Source organism: Vigna umbellata, chromosome 5, assembly GCF_029865625.1.
Source record: "Vigna umbellata cultivar VRB3 chromosome 5, Vumbellata_1.0, whole genome shotgun sequence".
NCBI lineage: Eukaryota > Viridiplantae > Streptophyta > Magnoliopsida > Fabales > Fabaceae > Vigna > Vigna umbellata.
In genome coordinates, this window is record NC_142169.1 from 39,534,369 (window position 1) to 39,557,513 (window position 23,145).

The 23,145-nt window shown below is 34.9% G+C and overlaps 2 protein-coding genes and 1 long non-coding RNA gene across 3 annotated transcripts; 2 read left to right on the forward strand and 1 right to left on the reverse strand.

Annotated features, from left to right (window-relative positions):
* The first annotated feature begins 804 nt into the window (after positions 1-804).
* On the forward strand, positions 805-2,363 carry LOC124840991 (glutathione S-transferase F10-like). The gene is made up of 3 exons (XM_047317150.2): positions 805-1,006; positions 1,131-1,179; positions 1,691-2,363. The coding sequence occupies exons 1-3, from the start codon at positions 863-865 to the stop codon at positions 2,143-2,145; spliced, it is 648 nt and encodes a 215-aa protein (XP_047173106.1). The 5' UTR covers positions 805-862; the 3' UTR covers positions 2,146-2,363.
* Positions 2,364-5,210: 2,847 nt separating this feature from the next.
* Positions 5,211-9,449, forward strand: LOC124840993 (glutathione S-transferase F10-like). Its single transcript, XM_047317151.2, has 3 exons — positions 5,211-5,478; positions 5,604-5,652; positions 8,766-9,449. Exons 1-3 carry the CDS (start codon positions 5,335-5,337, stop codon positions 9,218-9,220), a joined length of 648 nt encoding a protein of 215 aa, XP_047173107.1. The 5' UTR covers positions 5,211-5,334; the 3' UTR covers positions 9,221-9,449.
* A 344-nt stretch (positions 9,450-9,793) lies between these two features.
* Positions 9,794-10,955, reverse strand: LOC148198334 (uncharacterized). The gene is made up of 2 exons (XR_015786852.1): positions 10,628-10,955; positions 9,794-9,999 (listed from the first exon to the last, which is right to left on the reverse strand). It is a non-coding gene; the product is annotated as an uncharacterized LOC148198334 (long non-coding RNA).
* Between the last annotated feature and the right edge of the window lie 12,190 nt (positions 10,956-23,145).

The following is a 23,145-nucleotide window of genomic DNA, read 5'->3' on the forward strand; positions in this document are numbered from 1 at the left end:
CCTCCGCGAGCCTCATTTATTCTCCACCACGAGTAACTCGCACTTCATCACGACGCACACCAGCAAATAAAGCACACTAAAAAGCGAAACCATGAACCCTAATTGCGTTATCTAATTGGCACATCCAAATTGCAGACTTCATGGAAACCCAAATCCCTTCGCATTGCAAAGAGAAAGTTCAGAAACATAAAAAGCCCCAAATTGCAACAACTAGACTTACAAAAATCTCATTCCCAATTTAGTTTTCAGAAATTTCGTTCCTAATTTTAAGAACCCTGATATGAATTTTAGAAATCTCGTTCTCAATTTGATTTTTAAGAATCCTAATTTCGTCACTCCAAAATTCAATTTTCAAAAAATATTTTTTAATTTTTTAATCTTACATATTTCACGTAAGATGCTCTGTATCTGCTTAATTTTAACTTCTTAACCTAATTTAACGAGAGAGACCTAATTACGTTGATTTCAAACTTTTAAAAATTTAATCGAAAAAAAAATTATTTGAGAAAACTCAAAGAAATTGTAAACCTAGTTTTAATAATAAACTTTTTACGAAGATATTATACGGTGAAATGGTGAAGCGGGAAAATTATTTTAATATTTTTCTATTATGGGGTGCTGTTAGTAATAATGTTTAATCTTCTTAAAGATTGCATTTTGCAGTGCTTGGGGTGGGTTTTAGTAACATTAGCGCTTAGGAAAAATATAGCTTGAAGGTATCAAAATACTATTTTTTTTTTAACGTCATAAACAATTTCCTAAAATCATCAATAGTATTTTAAAAAATGGAAAAGTATGTGATAAGACAGTGAGTGAACAGCATGAAACCACATCTTGGCTGAAACAAAATTTAGAGAGAAAAATGGTGGTGAAGGTGTATGGTCCAACTTATGCATCCCCAAAAAGGGTGGTTGTGTGTCTGATTGAGAAGGAAATCGAGTTTGAAGCAGTGCATGTCGATCTCTTCAAGGGAGAGAATAAGGAACCCGAGTTCCTTAAGTTGCAGGTTCAATTTTTCTTTTGCTACTTAGTTTTTGACCCACAAGCTGAACCTTCACTTGGTTTTATGATTTTTGTAATATTTTCCTTTTTTTCATGTTTAATTATACTTATGTCTGATGATTCTGCAGCCATTTGGATCACTTCCTGTTATTCAAGATGGTGATTATACTCTCTATGGTAAACCACAAAGCCCCTTTCTTATTTTCTGCATTTTTTTTTCTTGTGCCCATGGTTAAGGAAGGGTGGCTTTTCAACTTCTGATCTTTCTAGTGATGTTCTTCACTTTGTGTGTCTCTCATCTATGTGGGTAGTTGAATATTTAGAATTTTGTATGAGTTGTGAGGTTCGGATTGTTCATTCTTGTTCTGCACCATTGCCTTTCCTAATTCCTATTCCTTTGTTTTAAAAGGAGGCATGGGGGTTATAAATCAGTTACTCCATGAAATTTGTGTATTAGTTGTTTTTGATAAACATGTGTTATGGTTTGATCCTGGATGCATCATACATATCTCTACAGTGAACCTTAATGAGGTGGTATGAATTGTTTTTTATTGTTTGAAATTTCCAACGTAGGATGATCCAAAAGGTTGAATGCTTACTTCCCCGAAATACATTTTCTCTGCCTCTTTGCAAATGTAGGATAGTCTATGTCCATTCTAATACAGTGTATTTCAAACCAATGTTGCAGAATCTCGTGCAATAATCAGATACTTTGCAGAGAAATATAAAGACCAAGGAACTGACTTGTTGGGAAAGACAATAGAAGAAAAGGGTCTTGTGGAACAATGGCTTGAAGTGGAAGCTCATAACTTTCACCCACCACTCTACAATTTGGTTATCAATGTTCTATTTGCCCCATTAATGGGAGTTGCCTCAGACCAAAAAGTGATAGAAGAGAGTGATAAAAAGCTTGAGAAGGTGCTTGATGTTTATGAGGAGAGGCTCTCAGAAAGCAAGTATTTGGCTGGTGATTTCTTCAGCCTTGCTGATCTTAGCCATCTCCCATTTGGTCATTATTTGGTGAACCAAACTGGAAGAGGGAATTTGGTGAGAGAGAGGAAGCATGTGAGTGCTTGGTGGGATGATATCAGCAACAGACCATCTTGGAAGAAGGTTCTTCAGTTATACAAATACCCTGTCTAGATGCTTAATTAGCCTATTCCTATATTCATGATGGTTGAGGGATGAGCCTTCAGTGAATATTAGTATTCTCTTTTATGAATATTGTTGTTATTTTTTTATTGTTGTTGATCCTCACATATTCTTACAAATTTGGAAGAATTATTTCCACTCCATAATTTGTATTTTTGGTTGTTGTTTTTTACCATTAAAGTGGTATCAAGCTTCTTAGTTTGGAGATACATTTACTTACTTGAATGATGGAGGAAATACAAAAATAGTTGTTTCAAATGGTACAATGATGGAGGAAATACAAAAATAGTTATTTCAAATGATATAAATTAACATTTTTGGAAGGGTATGATGAAAGACTTGTTTACAAATAAGTTTTATCTTCCCGTCTTTTCTACACAAAAAGTCAGATTTTAGTATCAACAGGTGTGTGATTTTGTTTGGCAATATGTACAAGACCTTATTTATAGTTAAATTACTAATGTACAAGACATTGTTTATAGTTATATTAACAATGAGTCACATTCTAGAACTTAGTAGGAAATGATTGAGTCATTGAATGCTTCTAAGTTAGACAATAATACATTGCATTTGTTGAATTGCTTGATTAATTCAAACTAGTCTTCTAATGACATCATCTCTTTCTAGATGACAACGAGTGGTTCATTTAATGAAGAGACGAGAAAGAAGATACATAGTTTTTTATCTTAGTTTGAGTTGCTTGTCACAAAAATAGGAGAAAAGTTAGAAAAATGAATTGAAGGATGATAGGGAGATGAGTAGGAACAAGTCTAAGAAGATATAAGAATGTGGAATGTTGTTATGACAATAAACCTCGGTACACCCAAAGATATTGTTTTAAGTGCAAAAATGCTAACAAAGACAAGAAGGACAAGTAAAAAGAGAATGATCATGATGATAATCATGTTATTATTATTACATGTGGTGATCTTATTCTTTTTTCTGAGTATTGATATTAGATGAGAACATGTGAATAATTGATAATAGTTTCACAAATAAGTCCCTGTGATTTTTCATTGTTAATAGCACTTTTTTGGCTTTATTGTCTTAATTTTCCATTTTTAATACAAAATTGATTTTTAGAGTAAATTTCCTAGCTTTTACAAATTTGGTTCTTAGGTCTAACATGTTTTTGATTGAGTATATGATGCTTGATATTGATATTTCGTGTGTTAACATTGTTTTCAAAAGATTTTAATAGATTGAAATTGATTTTAATAGGTTGAAATGCTTATGGCTTTGTTGAAAACACAAGTTTAAATATTTCAATTTATTAAAATGAGGTTTTGAATGGTTAAAATTTCTAGTACTTTCGGTTAACTTTGAATTCGTTTTGCTTCAACATATTGAAATACGAACTAATCTCTTAAAATCATTAAAAATGATATTTTAAGTGATTTCAATCCATTGAATTGAATGTCAATTGATATAATGTTTTTCAGCAACTCATTTTATATTGTTTTAATCCATTAAAATATATTTTAACCAATTCATTTTATCAGTTCAAAAAAATTGTTTCTATCTTTTGTATTTAAGAAAACTCGAAAGAATTTGTTTAGACATGTTACTCTTCTTACAAAAGGACAATAATTTTCTTATAGCTCTCCTTAAAATACTTTCTAAAGATCAAGATTCAAGTGTTGTCTCTCAATCTTATTATGAATTTCCAAGAATTTCTTCCAAAAAAGGGAGTTAATCTTCATTGTACCTACGTGATTTTGTTTTAGCTTTGTTTCTCTAAATTTTAGTAATTGGTTTCTTGATTAGGGTTGTTAAGATGGTTCTTTTGGAATAGAGTTTTGTAAGAGGCTGTAAGAGATTTTGTAGGCCAAGATTTTATGTTGTATTGTATTGCTTATTTTTATTATAAGATGTTTATAAAACTTGGAATTAATGGATTGACTTAATCGAGGTAACTAAGAAACTCAATATAACTCTCTTGTACAATTAACTAGTATAATTACTAGTGTAATTCTTTTTCCCTTATGAAGACAAAACTCTATGCAAGGACCCACAATTAGAGCTATAACAAAAAGTATATAAGAAGATTGGGTTATCAAAGAGCCCAATAAGCCCAAGCTAATGTTAATTGGGGATAAGGAAAATGTGAAGATTTAAAATAAGAATGTTAGGTCTTGTATTTGGGCCAAGTAAAGCATTTGTTTTTGGACTATATTTATAATAATTGGGCTTTGGGCCTAGCTTCACTGAATAGGATCAAAGCAACCTACCTTAGGTTTAATTGGGCTAGAGATAACCCAATTCAAACCCTAGGTTGAACACTTAAAGAGAGATGTATGTTCTCGTCATTTTGCACATGGTGCAATGTAAAAAGCATGTGTGCCACACTTAATCAATCAATCACGATATGAAAATAGGAACACATGGAAGATTCAAATTTGAATACGATTAGGCTTGGGCCATGCTCCACTCTTTAATCTTTTAACTATTAATTCCTGCAATCTCACCAATAATAACTGCACTTTTATATAAAAAGACTAAATTACCATTCATCACTACATCACATTATTGTTGTTGTCACGACAACTTTTATCGTCATAAAAAAAGAAAGAAGATAAAAAAAAAAAAAAAAAAGAGAGAAAGATCACTGCAAAAGAAAAAAATAGAGATAAAATGTAAAAGAAAAACACATTTCACATCGTTATTATGAAAAACTAGTTCCAAAAGGCGTTGTACATGTTTAAATACAATTGTTTTGAAAATCTTATTTCGAAAAGCTTGTTACATAATATATTTCATGTATTTAAAAAATTTTATTCAATAAATTTAGCTCCAGAAATTTTATTTCGAAAATTTTGAAAATCCTTTGGAAGTCACTCATGTAAAGAGTAAACTTATCATTTTAAAGATTTAGGGGTCCCAAAAGAAATTGTAGGGGTGCAGAAAGTAAAAGCCAAATATTTTTAAGAGTTGCATTTGCAATGCTTCGTAAAGAAAGGGTGTGTTTTTAATGTCATTAGCCCTTAGAAGAAACTCTGAATGTCTGCTTACTTTTCAAAGTAGCCTAAGGTAGTAAAATACTACTTTTTTTCATGACAAATAATTGTCTAAAATCATGAACGGTATTCTAGAAAATGGAAAAGTATGCGATAAAACAATGAGTGAACAGCATGAAACCTCAAGTTGACTGACATACACAAACAAAATTTGGAGAGAAAAATGGTGGTGAAGGTGTACGGTCCAATTTATGGATGCCCCAAAAGGGTGGTTGTGTGTCTGATTGAGAAGGAAATCGAGTTTGAAGCAGTGCATGTCGATCTCTTCAAGGGAGAGAATAAGGAACCCGAGTTCCTTAAGTTGCAGGTTCAATTTTTCTTTTGCTACTTAGCTTTTGACCCACGAGCTGCACCTTCACTTGGTTTTAGGATTTTTCTAATATTTTCCTTTTTTTTCATGTTTGATTACACTTATGTCTGATAATTCTGCAGCCATTTGGATCACTTCCTGTTATTCAAGATGGTGATTATACTCTCTATGGTAAACCACAAAGCCTTCGTACAAGCATAGCAGCACTTCGTTATTTAAGATTTTTGAAAATACGAGATATATTAAATATGTTATATGAAGAAATTTATTGTTTTATTTTATTTATGTACTTTATATGTATAGAGTAAAAATGTATAAGAATATAAAATATTATTAAATATTAATTTCCTAAATCTAAATAATAAATAAATATATTTTTTATTTTTATATAAAAATATTTTTAAAACTGAAAGATTTTCTAAAGATAATTTAAATAAAAGATGCTAAGCAAATATTCATAGCATTTGTCTTTCCTGCATATATATATATATATATATATATATATATATATATATATATATATATATATATTTGAATATCAAATCTCAGATTTGATTTTCTTTCTTTTAATGCATGATTTTTTTATTCTTGACTTATAATTTTTGTCTTTTTCTTTCTTCCATGAATTCATATTTTTATTTAATTTGACACATTTCGTTATATTTCCTTTTTTTATGAGCATTATCTTATTTGTTTATTGTTATTTGTTTATTGTGAATTTCATGGAAATAACATTGAATATTTAGTGACGTTAGAATGTAGATTTTCATATACCTTTTTCTCTTTGACATTAAACTTCTTCAAAAGATACTCATTTTTTTTATCGTGATATTTTTTTTTATATTTTCTTCACTTCTAATCTACTTTTCTTTCATCAAATCTAAAGAAAATATTTTTGTCTTTCAAATAAATTTTGAATACTTTTACGTTGTTTGTATCTTTAACTGCACAGAGTTTGTTTATAGATAACAATTCATAATCTTTCTCTAACAGTTAAATAATATTTAAAAAATTTGGATTTACCTTTCACAAGAAATTGTTCTACATTCCTAATCCTTACTTTAAAAATATCTAATTTGTTAAGCTTTTTGAAAGAATTTTAATGAGTAATGTGATTTGTACAACCACAATCTATTATCCAATTGTTTATACATTTCTTAGTTATAAAACATGATCATTAGTATAAAAATAATTTTTCATGACAACTTATTATGTCAGTTATAATCCATTTGACATAATAAGTGACATGATGACATAATTGTAAACATGATAAGACTTTCAATGCTGGTTATATGTATAACTAGAATTGAAAGTAGAAGACTTTAATTTTCTTATTCCCTATTCTTCCTTCTCGTCTAGTGGCAGCTTTGGCTCTCACTGATGGTTGTTCTCGCTCTCATAGAGGTTGCTTTTCTGGTAGCTGCTCTCATTATGGTCACTCTTGCATTTGCATATGATGTGATGCTCTCGCAACTCTCTCGCTCTCAAAGACATTGTGTTTAGGACTCTTCCAATCTCTTCCTTCTACTTCTTTTCCTCCTTTTTCCCTCCCTAACTATATCTATTCCCCTCATTAGGGTTTCCCTTTTCCTTCTCTCCAATTTAACCACACCACCATGCCAAACAACATTGCCCATTCCGTTGTCACCACCCAAAGGTACACATGTAATCTGCACCAAGTTAGGATTTTTTTTTCTTACACAAACTGAAATTCTCTAGATTTTCTTACCAATTATTTATTATTCTCATTCTTGTTATCGTTTTCATGCATATGGTTATTGAAAATGTGATAAAAAAAAAAGGGCAAGGAGGTAAGAATAATATCGTTGAGACTAAGAATAAGAGGATTATTATTATTTGGAGGATAATGATGACAAAGAAGAGAAGGTTGAGATGGAGGACAATATTTGGTATAGAATGAGGAAGCCTATGAAAGTTTATATGCTTGTTGTGTCCATATTTGGCATAGAATGTAGACTTTCCATATTGAGTGTATCTATACCAGTTTAGAAAAAAATAACATAAAATGTTTTTTTTATCAACATAAAAATCCTTCTTTGTCTCTTTTTTTCTTTGACATTTTGATTTAGGTCATGGTGAGATTTTCATGCAACAAATCAATGACGTCATCCTCCTCAACAACTTCCCATCAATATAATCTCTTCTGTAGAAAAAGTTAAGCCAATAATCTCAACCAAGAGGGGGTGAATTGATTATCCCTTTTAAAAGTTTGTTCTTTTAAAAGCTTTTTGAAATCTTTGGAGTTTTCTTGGGATGCAATCAAACAAGAATATGAACAATATTAAAAGAGAAGGGATAGAAAGATTAACACAAGAATTTATACTGGTTCAGCCAAACCTACATCTAGTCTTCCTTCAATCAACCTGAGTTGAAGGGAGCCACTATAATGATAGAGTTTATACAAGAAAGAATACAAAGAACTCCCCTCTCAATGCACTCTCCTTTCCCAAACTCAATATCCCTTATAGCATAAGACGTGAACACCTCACAGTCTCAATATTCCTTACATTCTAGAAGTCTTGAAAAGATGACAACAAAAATGTATCTCATATCACTATTAAGAATTTAAGGATTTCGAACAATGTGAAAGATATAAAAAATATGTAAAACGGGTGAACTTGTTTTATTTTTTTCCTATGTTCTATATATAGATAACAAAATTATAACATAATATTAAATATTAATAATATATAAATGTTAATTTTTAAAATTTAATAAATAAATACATTTTTATCTTTATATAATAAATATATTTCTAAAACTCAAAAATATTCATAACAGCTTTTTAAGTCATATGAGAGATGGTGGTTCAATTTTTATCTTTCTGTTTGGATGTTTTTCACTTTTTGTTAACCTTTATTTATGTGGGTAGTTCAAACTATTTATCAAGAATGTCGTTTAAGTTGTGAAGTTAGGACTGTTCATTCTTGCTCTTCAATATTGCCTTTCCTAATTGCTATTTCTTTGTTCTTACAAGGAGTAATTGCGATTGGGGGTGTATAGAAATTAGTTACTTCATGAAATTGGTGTTAGTTGATTTTGATAAACATATGTTATGGTTTGATCCTTGATGCATCATACATATCTCTACAGTAAACCTTAGTGGGGTGGTATGAATTGGTTTTTATTGTCTGAAATTTCCAACGTAGGATAATCCAAAAGGTTGAATGCTTACTTCCCCGAAATACACTTTCTCTACCTTTTTGCAAATGTAGGATAGTCTATGTCCATTCTAATACACTGATTTCAAACCAATGTTGCAGAATCTCGTGCAATAATTAGATACTTTGCAGAGAAGTATAAAGACCAAGGAACTGACTTGTTGGGAAAGACAATAGAAGAAAAGGGTCTTGTGGAACAATGGCTTGAAGTGGAAGCTCATAACTTTCATCCGCCACTCTACGACTTGGTTATCAATCTTCTGTTTGCCCCATTAATGGGTGATCCCTCGGACCAAAAGGTGATAGAAGAGAGTGATAAAAAGCTTGAGAAGGTGCTTGATGTTTATGAGGAGAGGCTCTCGAAAAGCAAGTACTTGGCTGGTGAGTTCTTCAGCCTTGCTGATCTTAGCCATCTCCCATTTGGTCATTATTTAGTGAACCAAACTGGAAGAGGGAATTTGATGAGAGAGAGGAAGCATGTGAGTGCTTGGTGGGATGATATCAGCAACAGACCATCTTGGAAGAAGGTTCTTCAGTTATACAAATACGCTGTCTAGATGCTTAATTAGCTCTATCCCTATTTCCATTGTGGTTGAGGAGCCTTTAGTGTGTTTTCTAATACCTGCTTGAGAATAAAGGAGTAGTATCTGCAAGATGTGGACCTGTGGTTGGTTCTTGGATTTAGACCTTTTCCTCTTCAATAATAACACAAGTTATGAATATGGAGTAGTATTATTACTTGATGTATTCCTTGTCTTGTGTTGAAAAGTAAAGAATTTTTATTTACATCTGATAAGTTTGGATCTTGACACTAGTACAAGAATTATCATATCCAAACTGAGTTGAGGACATGGTACAAGGATGAGTTCTGAGAAAGTTGTGCTTGCCAAGTGTTCTCAGGACAACCTCAGTTTTGGGAGACGAGTTTTTATATATTGGTTTACTGTAGAGATATGTATGATGCATCAAGTGAATGTTAGCTCCAAGTGGGTAAAATATACACTGACATATTCCCAAACACATAGAGTCCAGGTTATTTGCCCAGGTTAGCATCACATAGAGTCCAGGTTATTTGCCCCAGTTTATCCCATTTGGCTAAGTATCCAAAACAACTAAATCATACAAGCAAATTACAAAACTACAATAATATGAGTATTTATTTGATCAGAAACTGCATGTTTGGATGCTGAGATATTGTTTTCATCATTCATAAACTAATCTGACACAAGATTTTTCATATAGAAATTCCACGATTTACTCAATGATTATAACCACTGTATTGTGTTGGTCTCAAATTTTGCCTTCTCCACCAGCTGCTCATGGAGACATTATGCACCTAAAAACAAAAATGCAGTGCAATGCAACACTCACACAAATCCACAGATGGCAAGCAAATCAAGCTTTCAGAAAAGCCAAGATTATAAAGTATATTTAAATAAATAAACAAATAAGAAAAGCCCAAAAAAGTGCAAATTTCAAACATACAAACCCTGAAAAGCATTTTCAAATAAACAAAGATAATAATGATCATGCAGAGACAATGTAAAAGAATTTTACAGTGTAAAATCAGACATCGTCTTTTTTTTTTTTGGTTAAAAACAAAACCCCCAAAGAGAGGAATTCAAATAAAAACCTGAAAGTGAAATCTTCAAATAAAACAAATAAACAAGCCCAAAAAGTGATAAAATGGGAATTATCGTACCAGAAGAAAAATATCCTAAAACGCAAAAAAGAAAAATTAAAAATCAATAAATGAAAAACCCTAAAAAAACACAATTCGAATAGAGAGACTCAAGAGACACGCCAAAGCTATAAAATCAGAATTATTCTTACTAAAATTAAAATATATATATATATATATATATATATATATATATATATATATATATATATATATATATATATATATATATATATATATATATATATATAGACACACACAAGAATGAATGGAGATCTGGAACCTTCAGATTATCATCACGAGGTCGAAGGGTACAAGCGGTGGCGCGTGGAGAAAGGGAGCGAGAGAAGGCGAGCAGCAAGGAAAGTGGGTAAGAATATTCAGATTGAAAACTAAATAGAAACATCATGGAAGGTCGAATGAAAACCCCTTTGTTTGTTTCTTTCAGGTTGCGATTCAGTGTCCACATGTTTCTTCCTTCCTTCCATGGCGCCGCTTCCAGCACTCTTCACTCCCTCCCTCCCAAACCTCTTCCTTGCAACAACCCTTCCTTCAACCCTTTTTCCATACCCGCATTTATATCCCTACATTTTATCACGTTATTTTTTTTAATTACAACGAAGCATTAAAAAAAAAAGTATTTTGCAAAAATTATTTTTACTTTTTAATGAAGGTTTTACCTCTAATTTTATTTTTATGTTTTTATATGTTTCAATTATTTCATCTTATATTTTTTTTTCAAAGTTTATGTATTTTTAACTTTTGCATGAGATACATTTTTTAAATATATCTTAAATATAAAAAATAATATAATTTATTTTCAAGTTTTTTCATAAACTTAGATGTTTTTATTTAATTTTTAAAAATAATTTATTAAATATTAATTGACAATAAAGTTAAATAAAAATATTAATTTAAAAATATAAAACTTTTACTTCAAAACAAAAACTTCTAATATAATTATGACTAAAAATACTCAAATTTATAAGATTACTAGGATTTAATTAAGTTTAAATTAATCAAATTTCAGATTTTATCCATAAAATTAATAATGTGAAATTATACAATGTATAAATATTAATTAGGGGTTAAGTGTAAAATGACCTGTACCGTCCGGTCCTCCCGATTCATAAACTGAACGTTTACCTAGGTTGGCCATTTAGACCGAGCGTCTAAGCTGATGCTATCTGATCACACATGGACCGAACGTCCACACAGGTCGGTCATCCAGACCGAGCACGTGAACCGAACGTCCACCCAGGTCGGCCATCAAGACCGAGAGTCAAATGTGACCGATCAGTAGCACTGAGTGGCCGCCCACCCAGGTTGACATCCCTGGCCGACAACCCTTATGACCGGCCGTCCCGACCGACACTCACTAGGTCACGGTTAAACACTAACGACTCATTAAAGCCCTTAATGAAGATTAAAGTATGATTGGGCCGTTATCAGGCACACGAAAGGTAAAAGCCCATTACAATCAGTATAAATAAAGGTTCCAGTTATGATTTCTGGACAGATTGCTTACGATGTAACATATACATGCATTACAGACCACTCGGTCATGCTACTGACTTAAGCATGGGAGTGCCTTTGACAGGTACCCGGCCGCCCGGCTTGGAGAAAGAGGAGAGAGCCCGTTCGACACTTCCCACCGTGCCCAGTCCTCAGCAAGGAGGTAACCGTCCGGTCTTCTAGTGCCCCTAGAGAAGGAGTCGTACGGTCTGCTTCACTTCGTGGATTTCAGCAACGTCCGCCCGATCTTCGGCAAACTCATGTGTTTTAGTAGGGTCATCCAAATCCGACCGAAACATTGGGCGCCCACTGTGGGGCCGAGTGGGTATTCCCCATTGTAAACACAAGGAACCAATGAGGGGCACCTCAAAAGAACGTCAACTTCCACCGTTCAACCCTTTGCACTTGGCTTCATCAACCCAACAACTCAGTCTCCATTGTTCGGCCGCGTACCCTTAGTTGTTCGGTCAAGACCATTCAGCCTCGCGCCTCGTTTCCCCAACCATTCGGCTCCCCCGCCTAGCTCATCTGGCCATTAGGCCTCAGCTTTTATGAGTTTCCATTCAGATTCGTTCGCTCGGCCATTGAGCCTGGAGTTTTGGCCATCCAGGCTCAGCTTCCAGCATTCGACATCGATCGTTCAGCCCGGTCGGCCTCAACCATTGGGCATCGCGTCTCAGTTTTCGGTCAAGCGGCCACGAGGTCTCGGTCGTTCGGCCTCAGCTCCGGCTATTCAACATCATGGCCCTTGATGGTACTTCGCCAAATCCTTTAGGTGCCTTAGCCGTTAGACCTTTAGGTTCCTTGACCGTTCGGCCATTTCTCAGCCTCAACTTGCTCTCCAAAGGCTTCGACCTCTCGATCATCCGACCCTCATCCGTTCGGCCTTCACCGGCCTGCACTTCTCTTCCACCCATGGCATCCTTCGCTCGATCGTCCACAAGTCGGCCTCGAGCTCTTAGCCAAAATTTGGACTTACTATCTAGCCGTTCGTCCTTCAAGGCCTCACCCGTCCGGCCTCCTCGGCTTCCGAGGGCCTTAAACGTTTGGCCTTGGCTCGCCCTTAGCTTCTCGACCTGACGAGATCTATCATTTGGCCCTCCGCCATTCGGACCTCAACCATTCGGCCATAAGGCCTTAGCTACTTAGCCAAAATGGCATCCAGCTGAGCGGCACTACTTAACACTCGTTGGCACCGCTAAGGGATGAAAGTGCAACTGAGGGGAAGAATTCAACACACGCACTTACCGCTGAGCGGTATTTTACTGCTGAGCGCCATTATTTTGGGCTTGGGCCTACTTTCTGTAATTTTTTAGAATAGTATATAAGCTTTAGGACATCCTAGGGTTTGTATCTTTGATTAGGAACGAAGCAGAAACACACTTTTCACCCCTTGGAGATAGAATTGGAGATGGTGACGGCTCTCCTCTTTTCTTTCTCGGGTTTTTCTATCTCTTCCATTCTTTCATTATTGTTCATCTAGTTTCACCATGAATATGGTGAACTAAACTTTGTATTGTTATTGGGGAATCAATGAAATCTTTTGAAGCTCTCATATATGGAATTTTGTGTTTAAACATCATATTTATGATACATGCTTTCTTTCATCATTAGTTAGGGTTTTTCCTCTTTGCTCAAAGCATACATTGTTTAACTCATTCGATGTCATGATTATTTGTTTTATTAATATTGACACATACGGTAAAATCTAGATCCGGGGAAACTCTCCCAACAGTAGTATAAACCTATACATAGGAGTATGATGGTTGGTTGCCTTTAAGCTTCTATTCACTATAATGCATGATTAATTGCTAGGGAGACAAGACATTGTAAACTAGTGATTATGATTAGGCTTTCTTCGCCGAGACATCGGGTTTAAGGTAATTTAGAGAGTGACATTACATTGATGAAAAGAATGATGAATTCCTAAAATATATGAGAGTGGATAGGATGAAATTGATTGCCCCAACAACATACTCATCCACATATTTCAATTCACGTGTTTTGTTTCTTCTTTCTCATTGATCATCACATGCATACATGTTTACTTTTTGTCTTTTTCATTTGAAACTTATAACAATTTGTTCTCAAGTCTTAAATAATCAAGAAATCATATAACTAACTAGGCCGTGAGTCCTTTGGGAGAACGATACTTGGTCCTATCGAGTTTATTACTTGATACGATTTGGTCACACTTGCCAAGGGTTAAACAAGTTTTGGCGCCGTTTTTCGGTGTTCATAAATTTATCATCAGTTGCCCTCTTTAGGGGCCCTCAACATCAAAAGTCTCGCAAGGGCGCCTGGTTGCTTCCATTTGGGGTGTTAAGCGCCACTCACCTCGTAAGCACGCTTGGGCGCCCTCTCCAAGGGCGCTGAGCGCCAGTTTGCTACACTACAGGATGCCTGGTTACCCTCGGCCAGGGTGTTGAGGGCGAGTCTCTTCGCAGTCACGCCTGAATTCCCTTAGTTGGGGCGTTCAACGCCAACGACATTGGCCCATGATCCAATCTTGATCTATTTAAAGGCTTCTACATAGTAGGGTTCACATCTTTGGATGACTGTAGCAAGGAAACACTATTTTTCGACTCTTTAGAGGGAGATTGGGCATGCGAGAGCTTTCCTTCTCACTTTTTAGGGTTTCCATTCATTCATTCATTCATTCATTCTCACTTTTAGGTATAAGTAATAGAGTTTTTAAATTATATCTCCACATCTCCAGCGTGAAAGAGATCAAAAGCACCACCAATATATACAATGCGAGAATCAGGTCCTGGACCCTGTAACAGAGTGAATAAATTATCAAGTGACACGAAGAAATTACACTATCTCAAAGGAACACAAAAGAACATATATTTCTATAAGCATGTGAATGTGAACATTTTAGTGTTTTAGGCTCTATTCGTTTGTGGAGTAAAATGTTTCCAAATCATTCAAGTAAATTTATCTCCTGTAATAAAGTCATTTATATGCATAATAACGTTTAACAGGTTTAATAATCTGTCAACTTTTCTAATACAATTTTGTTTGTGTTGGTTGTTTTTAGATCATAAGGATATAAGGATTGCAAAGTTTATATGAAATTGGTTGTAGTAAACTTAATTAGCAATGAATTATAGCAAATATCCTCCTATTATCAACAAGACAACCACGTAGAACTGTGTCTGCTTAAAGTAACAATATTGTGACTAAGTTATTTGGTTGGCATGTAAAGATGCATGCTATTATAGAGGATTATGAATTTCCATATTGATGCATGCTAATTTCCATATTGATGGCTAGTATGTTGACGTACAAGTTTTTGAATTCTTTCACGTGTGAGAACTGATTTGGGGCATGTTTGGCTTTTGTGCTTACTAGCAGTATGTAACCACTAGAAGGAACCTAAAATTAAGATTCACTTAACTTTTGTGTATTGACATGTTATGTTACACATTTTTTCAGAAGTTATGAATCAAAATCTATGCTACTTTCACATGGTGAAAGTGATTTTATACGTTTAAGACGTGTGTCTGATGGACAAATTTATGAACACCAAATTATGATGTCACAAACTTGTTTTCAATCGGCAAGTATGACCGAATCGTTCAAGTAATAAACTTGGTTAGACCAAGTATCGTTCTTCCCAAAGGACTCACGGCCTAGTTTAGTTATGTGGTTTCTTGATTAACTAAGACTTACAAACGAAATATTTGGGGTTTAAGATGCAAGACAGAAAATAAACATGTATGCATGAATTTTGATCAATGGCAAAAAGCAAAAGATAAACACTTTCAATGAAATATAGATATGAATATGTTGTTGGGGGTCAATTTCATCTTATCCACTCTCATATATTTTTAGGAATTCAACAGTCAAATCATCATTGTTAATGCCACTCTCTAATGTACCTTTCCAGAAGGCTTCTCCCTAATCACGAGTTCATACAATTCCTAGCATTCCTAATGATCAGTTCATAAGTGCAGGAGCTTAATGACAACCAATATAAAATTGGGAGAAATTCCCCGGATCTAGACTTCCCCGTATCGACAAAACCAATAATCATGCATCGAATGAGTTAAACAATGCAAGCATTAAGCAAAGAGGAAAAACCCTAACTAATGATGAAAAGAAAGCATAAGTCTTAATTAAAAGATGTAAAAACAGATTCCATATATGAGAGTTTCACAAGATTACATTGATTCCCCAACAAACATACAGAGTTTAGTTCACCATATTCATGGTGAACCTAGATGAATTACAATGAAAGAATGAAAGAATAAACCCTAAAAAGGTGAAGAGGAAGCCTCAGCATCCAAGATCCTCCTTCAAAGGGGTGGAAGAGACAGTGTTTGCTTCGTTCCAGCCAAAGATGCCTAACCCTAGGAAACCCTAAAGCTTATATATCATTCGTAAATTACAAAAAGTCAAGTCCAAGCCCATTAAAGTGCCGCTCAGCGGTAAAATACCGCTCAGCGGTTAGTGCGTGACTTGTTTTCTCCCCTCAGCGGCCATTTTGCCCCTCAGCGGACCTCACGTGACTTCCAGAGTGCCGCTCAGCGGTAAACTGCCTTCGGCTTCTCCCTTTTGCACTTTTTGTTGTCTTTTCTGAATTCAACTCTCTCCTTCTTCACTTCTTTCACCAAATTCACCTTAAAACCTGCACAAAAACACTGAAATCAAGCATAAACCTGTCCAGCTCTCTTATTTCCAAAAATATAAAGAAAAGCATGATTTCAAGCTAGTTTCTAAGTGTAAAGGTTGCTTTTAGTGTCAATTTTAATCATAAAAATAACAGTTTTTCAACTGTTATCACAACCCCAAACTTAAAACTTTGCTTGTCCTCAAGCAAATAAGATGTAACTCAATCTTCAACCAATTCATATGATGGTTCACTCATTCAAAAATCCTCTTTTTCAAGATAAGTAACAACTTCACTCAAACTTATGACCAAGAGTTTAATCAAGATGTGCACATGTTTTAGTGTTCACAAAGTCATTTAAATTCCAACAAATGCTATTCTCATGAATGATCAATCAATTAAGCATGGATGTTCATGTGTTCATGTAATATTTCCTCACTAAGTCAAGTGTTTCACTCACACTCAAGTGTATAAGAGATGATCACTCATTCACTCTACTATCACAATGTCACATGAATCAAATTTGCCTTTCATTTTACCACAATCAAAAACATTCACAAGCATGCATCATTACAAGGACTTTTCTATGGCTTATAATGTGGCTGGGCTAACAAGAAAATTGGTTTTTCTGGATCACAAAATCCTTGAGTTAAGAGAATCATACAACACAATCATCTTATTCTTTCCCAACTTTCTTCTGCCTTTGCATTGAGCTTTGCTTCTTTTTCTTTTCTTTTCTTTTTCTATGCATATTCTTACTTTTTAGCTCTTAGCTCAATGCTTTTCATGTTTTCCCAACAACCCCAAACTTGAACATTTAACAATACCACACAAGATCTTCTACTTAACTCAAGGTAAAGATTTTTCAATCAAAGGTTTCAGTGTATATTCAAGGCTAAGGGTTCAAAAGGATTGAACACAAAGTGTTCTCTTTTAGTGGCTAACTTTTACAAATTTGGCCAATAAAAAGGTTTCCAACAAACGGCCTTGATCATATGATGCAAAACAAGCAATTGATTCAATCATAGAAAACTTGGGCAAAATCATTCATGCTTTCAAAGTAATAGCATTCAACAATAACAACTCTGGAGCTCAAAATCTCACATATAAGCTCATTCACATTTGACATACACATCCTGCTTAATTTCACAATCACAATCATGATATCATGCATTTGTTCACAAAACTTGTGAATCACCTGTATAAGCATTTTAATGTGCTCATCATCTCAACATCAATCAATCATAAGCATCATTCCGCATTACTTATCACACAATCACGGTTAATAGCAAACCATCACAAGAAACCAGGTTTCAAATAGAGTACATCAAACCCTAATCTAAAAACAGATAATACTTACAAAATACTGGGTTGCCTCCCAGTGAGCGCTTGTTTAACGTCACGAGCCTGACCCAAACTTTCAAGGATCAACCAACAACATCATTGTGGAAAATTGTTGCACCTCTCCCCCTAGATAAGGTTTGAGACGTTGACCATTCACCACCCAACTTCTCTGTGGATCAGCAACAACTGGATTAAATATTTCAATTGCTCCATGCGGATGCACTTCTTTTATCACATATGGTCCTGACCATTTTGACTTCAGCTTCCCAGGAAATATCTTCAATCTTGAATTGAACAATAGTACCTGTTGTCCTGGATTGAAAACTCTATTCACCAACTTTCTGTCATGATAAAATTTAATTTTGTCTTTGTAAGCCTTCGATGAATCATATGCATGTAATCGCATTTCTTCAAGCTCCAAAATCTGCCGTCTGCGTGTGCATTGAGTTTCATAAGGATCAAAATTCAAGAATTTCAAAGCCCATAATGCTTTATGCTCCAATTCTACTGGCAAATGGCATGCTTTCCCATAGACTAATTGAAATGGTGATAATCCCATAGACGTCTTCATTGCTGTCCTATAAGCCCAAAGAGCATCATCCAATTTAAGAGACCAATCCTTTCTTGATGAAGTCACTGTTTTTTCCAGGATCCTTTTTATCTCCCTGTTAGATACCTCAGCTTGTCCATTGGTTTGTGGATGATAAGGTGCAGCTACCTTATGTTTTACTCCATAGTGTTTGAGTACTTTCTCTAGCTGATAATTGCAAAAATGAGATCCTCCATCACTGATCAACACTCTTGGAGTGCCAAAACGTGAGAATATCTGCCTCTTCAGGAATTTAATTACCGTGCTAGCATCATTTTTAGGACAAGCTAATGCTTCCACCCATTTACTCACATAATCCACTGCTACCAGAATATATTCATTGTTGAAAGATGGAGGGAAGGGTCCAACAAAGTCAATACCCCAACAATCAAAAACCTCAACCTCTAAAATACCTTGTAAAGGCATCTCATGACGTTTAGTGATTGTCCCTGCTCTTTGACATTTGTCACAATTTCTAGCATGATTATGAGCATCTTTAAACAAAGTTGGCCAATAAAATCCTGATTGAAGGACTTTTGCTGCTGTTCTTTCTCCATTAAAATGTCCTCCATAAGGTGAATCATGACAATGCCAGAGAATTCCTTCTGCTTCTTCATTTGTAACACATCTCCTCAGAAGGTTATCTGCTCAAATTTTGAACAAATAAGGATCATCCCAAACAAACTGCTTGGCATCATGCAAAAATTTCTTTCTTTGTTGCCAAGTTAAGTCTTCCGGCATGACCCTTGCAGCTTTGAAATTAGCCATATCAGCAAACCAGGGTCTCTGCTGAATATACATGAGTGATTCAGACTCCTTGCTAGTGACTTCATTGTTGACTAACCGTGACAAATGATCAGCAATTAAGTTTTCACTTCCTTTCTTATCACGGATGTCTACATCAAATTCTTGCAATAGTAATACCCATCTAATCAGACGTGGCTTAGAATCTGGTTTTGTCAACAAATATTTGATAGCTGCATGATCTGTATAGACAGTTACCTTGGACCCAATAAGATAAGGTCTAAATTTCTCTAGAGCATACACAATAGCAAGAAACTCTTTCTCGGTTGTAGCATAATTCAATTGAGCATCATTCAAAACCTTGCTAGCATAATAAATTGGATGAAACTTTTGTTCTTTCCGCTGGCCAAGGACAACTCCTATTGCATAATCACTTGCATCACACATTAATTCAAAGTTTTGATTCCAATCTGGCGCTACAATTACTGGAGTTGACACTAACTTCTTCTTCAATGTGTCAAAAGCTTTCAGACAGTCTTCATTCATCACAAAAGGCGCATCCTTCATCAAAAGATTACTCAATGGTTTAGCAATTTTTGAGAAATCCTTGATGAATCTTCTATAAAACCCAGCATGACCAAGAAAACTTCTAATCCCCTTTACATTTGTTGGTGGAGGTAGTTTCTCAATGACTTCTACTTTAGCTTTGTCTACCTCAATTCCTTTAGCAGAGATTTTATGCCCCAATACAATTCCTTCAGTTACCATGAAATGACATTTTTCCCAATTCAAAACAAGATTTGTCTGCACACATCTTTTGAGGACAGTGTTCAAATTAGCCAAACATCTTTGGAAAGAATTTCCAAAAACTGAGAAATCATCCATGAATACTTCAATGCATTTTTCTAAAAGATCTGCAAAAATTGCCTGCATACACCTCTGAAACGTAGCTGGAGCATTACATAATCCAAAAGGCATCTTTCTATACGCAAAGATACCAAAAGGACAAGTAAAAGCCGTCTTCTCCTGGTCCTTTGGATCCACCACAATTTGATTATATCCAGAATATCCATCTAGAAAACAATAGAAAGCCTGCCCTGATAACCTTTCTAGCATCTGATCCATGAAAGGAAGAGGAAAATGATCTTTCCTAGTAGCTTTATTCAGCTTCCTGTAATCAATGCACATACGCCAACCAGTAACTGTCCGAGTAGGAATAAGTTCATTCTTATCATTATAAATTACTGTCATCCCACCTTTCTTTGGAACCACCTGTACTGGACTCACCCATTCACTGTCAGAGATTGGATAGATGATACCAGCTTCTAACAGTTTCAACACTTCTTTTCTGACAACCTCCTTCATAACAGGATTTAACCTTCTCTGTGGTTGAGCACTTGGTTTATAATCTTCTTCCATAAAAATTTTGTGCATGCAGTAAGTTGGGCTAATACCTTTGAGATCTGATATTGACCACCCAATTGCTTCTTTGTTGGCTTTCAGAATTTCTATCAATTGCTCTTCTTCTTGTAGAGATAAAGAGTTATTGATGATGACTGGCTTTGTTCCATCCTCTTCTAGAAACACATATTTCAGATGTGATGGCAATCTTTTTAATTCTAGTGTCTGTGTTTTGACTGTTTCTTCCTTATCAATTATTTCGAATATTGGATCTTCCTCTGGACTCTTTTTCAATGTTTCCAAGTCCATCAGACATTCATCAATCAATTTCTCTTCTTCTTCATCTAAATCTTCACATGCATCAATGAGAGTTTTTTCCAATGGAGAAATATTTCGCACCATCCTTTCTTGCACCATACAAACTTCATCAAGTTCATCAAATTGAAAACATGCTTTGTCATCATTTGGATATGTCATAGCCTTGGATACGTCAAAAGTGATTTCTTCATCATCAACTCTCAATTTAAGCTTACCATTCTCTACATCAATCAAAACTCTAGCAGTCTTCATAAAAGGTCTCCCAAGAATAAGAGGAACATCACTAGTTCCTTCCATCTCCATCACAATAAAATCCACTGGGAATACAAATTTGTCAACCTTCACTAGAACATCTTCAACTACTCCATATGGATATTTAAGAGACCTGTCCGCCAATTGAAGAGCCATTCTGGTTGGTTTAATTTCCAGCCCTTGAATTGTTCTGCACATGGATAGCGGCATTAGATTAATGCTAGCTCCCAAATCAATCAATGCTCTTCCAACTTTCACATCTCCTATGGTGCATGGAATAGTGAAGCTTCCTGGATCTTTAAGTTTAGGAGGTAGTTTCTGTATGATTGCACTGCAGTTACCCTGTATATTGATAGTTTCCTTATCAATGTACTTGTGTTTCTTTGTGAGAAGTTCCTTCAAAAATTTCGCATATGCTGGCATCTGTTGTAATGCTTCAGAGAATGGTATAGTGATCTCCAACTTCTTAAACAATTCCATGAATCTTTCCAACTGCTTTTCTTTCTCCTTCCTTGAATAACTCTTTGGATAAGGAAGTGGCTTTTCATACTCTTTTTCTTTCTGTCTCTCCTCTCTCTCTTCTCTCTCTTTTTTTTCTCTCCTCTCCTCTTCTTCTTTTTTCTTTTTCTCTCTCTCAACTCTTTCTTTCCACTCACATGTTTCTTTTTCACTCTCACTCTCATTTTCTTTCTCCTCTCTTTTCTCCTCTAACACTCTACCACTTCTCGTCACAACAGTTTTACACTCCTTTCCGAGATTATCATGTTTCATCTCGTCAACTATTCTCTCAACATAAACCTCCATATTTTTAAATGCAACATCCAAATTATGACAATAAGACGCATTCGTCTTCAAGAATCTTTGGAAAGTCTCTTCAAGCTTTGTTGTTTTCTCAACTGGAGTAAATTGCATCTGCCATTTTTGTTGTTGCACTTGAACCATTGAGACCTGTTGTATTTCCTGTGGGATTTGAGAAAGTTTCATAGTTACTTCTTCAAGCTGTTGAGAGATAATTCTATTTTGAATAAGCAAAGCCTCATTTGATTGTAACAACTCCTTCTGACTAAATCTCCTTTTTCAATGTTGAGTTCGTTGTCACTAGTAGCCATATTTTCAATAATTTCAGTTGCTTCCTCTGGAGTTTTCCATTTAATGTTTCCTCCTGCTGAGGCATGAAGCATCATCTTAGTTTGTGAACCAAGACCTCCAAGGAAAGTTAGGACTACTTCTTCTTCTTTGAAGCCATGCGTGGGTGTTTTTCTTAGCAGACTTTTGTATCTATCCCATGCATGCCCTAGTGATTCTTCCATGCCCTGCTTAAATGAAGATATCTCTTGCTTGCCTTTTGTCACCTTTGATTGTGGAAAGTACTTGTTCAAAAACTTTGTTACCACTACTTCCCACTCTGTGAAACTTCCTTCTGGGAAAGAATTCAACCAAAGCTTAGCATTGCCTCCCAATGAGAAAGGAAACAAACTAAGTTTGATAGCTTTGTCTGGCACCCCATTAATTTTGACTGTGTTGCAAATCTCATTGAAGGTAGTGAGGTGCTCATATGGGCTTTCATGAGATAACCCATTAAATTGGTTGCTTTTCACCAGTTGAATCAGTGCTTGTTTGACCTCCATATTAGCTGCATTGCCTCTAGGTCTAGCTATACTGTTAAAGTGCTGAGGTCCAGCTATATTGCTGTAGTCAGCAAGAGTTCTTCTAACATTGTTGTTCTCCATATTTTCTGTGCTAAGAACAGAACCTTGTGGTGATGATTGTAAGACAGTTTCTGGAGATGGGAAAAGTTCTCTAGATGTTCGGATTCTTCTCCTCTGTCTACTCTCATCTAGACCTTCAAGCAGAGGTTCTGTTGTTTTCTTGCTCCTTGTTCTAATTGCTTCCTGCATGCACAAGAAAACAAAATCCTAGAAAAGATTTGTTAGCACAAAAAGATATAGGAGAAGATATAGATTCAGAAGATAAAAGATTCAGAGGATAAGATAAAATAATATAAAATAAAATAAAATAA

Bases quoted from the DNA above. Each gene is read 5' to 3' on its own strand.
- LOC124840991 (XM_047317150.2), top strand. From the start codon at position 863: ATGGTGGTGAAGGTGTATGGTCCAACTTATGCATCCCCAAAAAGGGTG. The intron at 1,007-1,130 runs GTTCAATTTTTC...ATGATTCTGCAG, and splicing joins CCGAGTTCCTTAAGTTGCAG to CCATTTGGATCACTTCCTGT. The intron at 1,180-1,690 runs GTAAACCACAAA...CCAATGTTGCAG, and splicing joins TGGTGATTATACTCTCTATG to AATCTCGTGCAATAATCAGA.
- LOC124840993 (XM_047317151.2), top strand. From the start codon at position 5,335: ATGGTGGTGAAGGTGTACGGTCCAATTTATGGATGCCCCAAAAGGGTG. The intron at 5,479-5,603 runs GTTCAATTTTTC...ATAATTCTGCAG, and splicing joins CCGAGTTCCTTAAGTTGCAG to CCATTTGGATCACTTCCTGT. The intron at 5,653-8,765 runs GTAAACCACAAA...CCAATGTTGCAG, and splicing joins TGGTGATTATACTCTCTATG to AATCTCGTGCAATAATTAGA.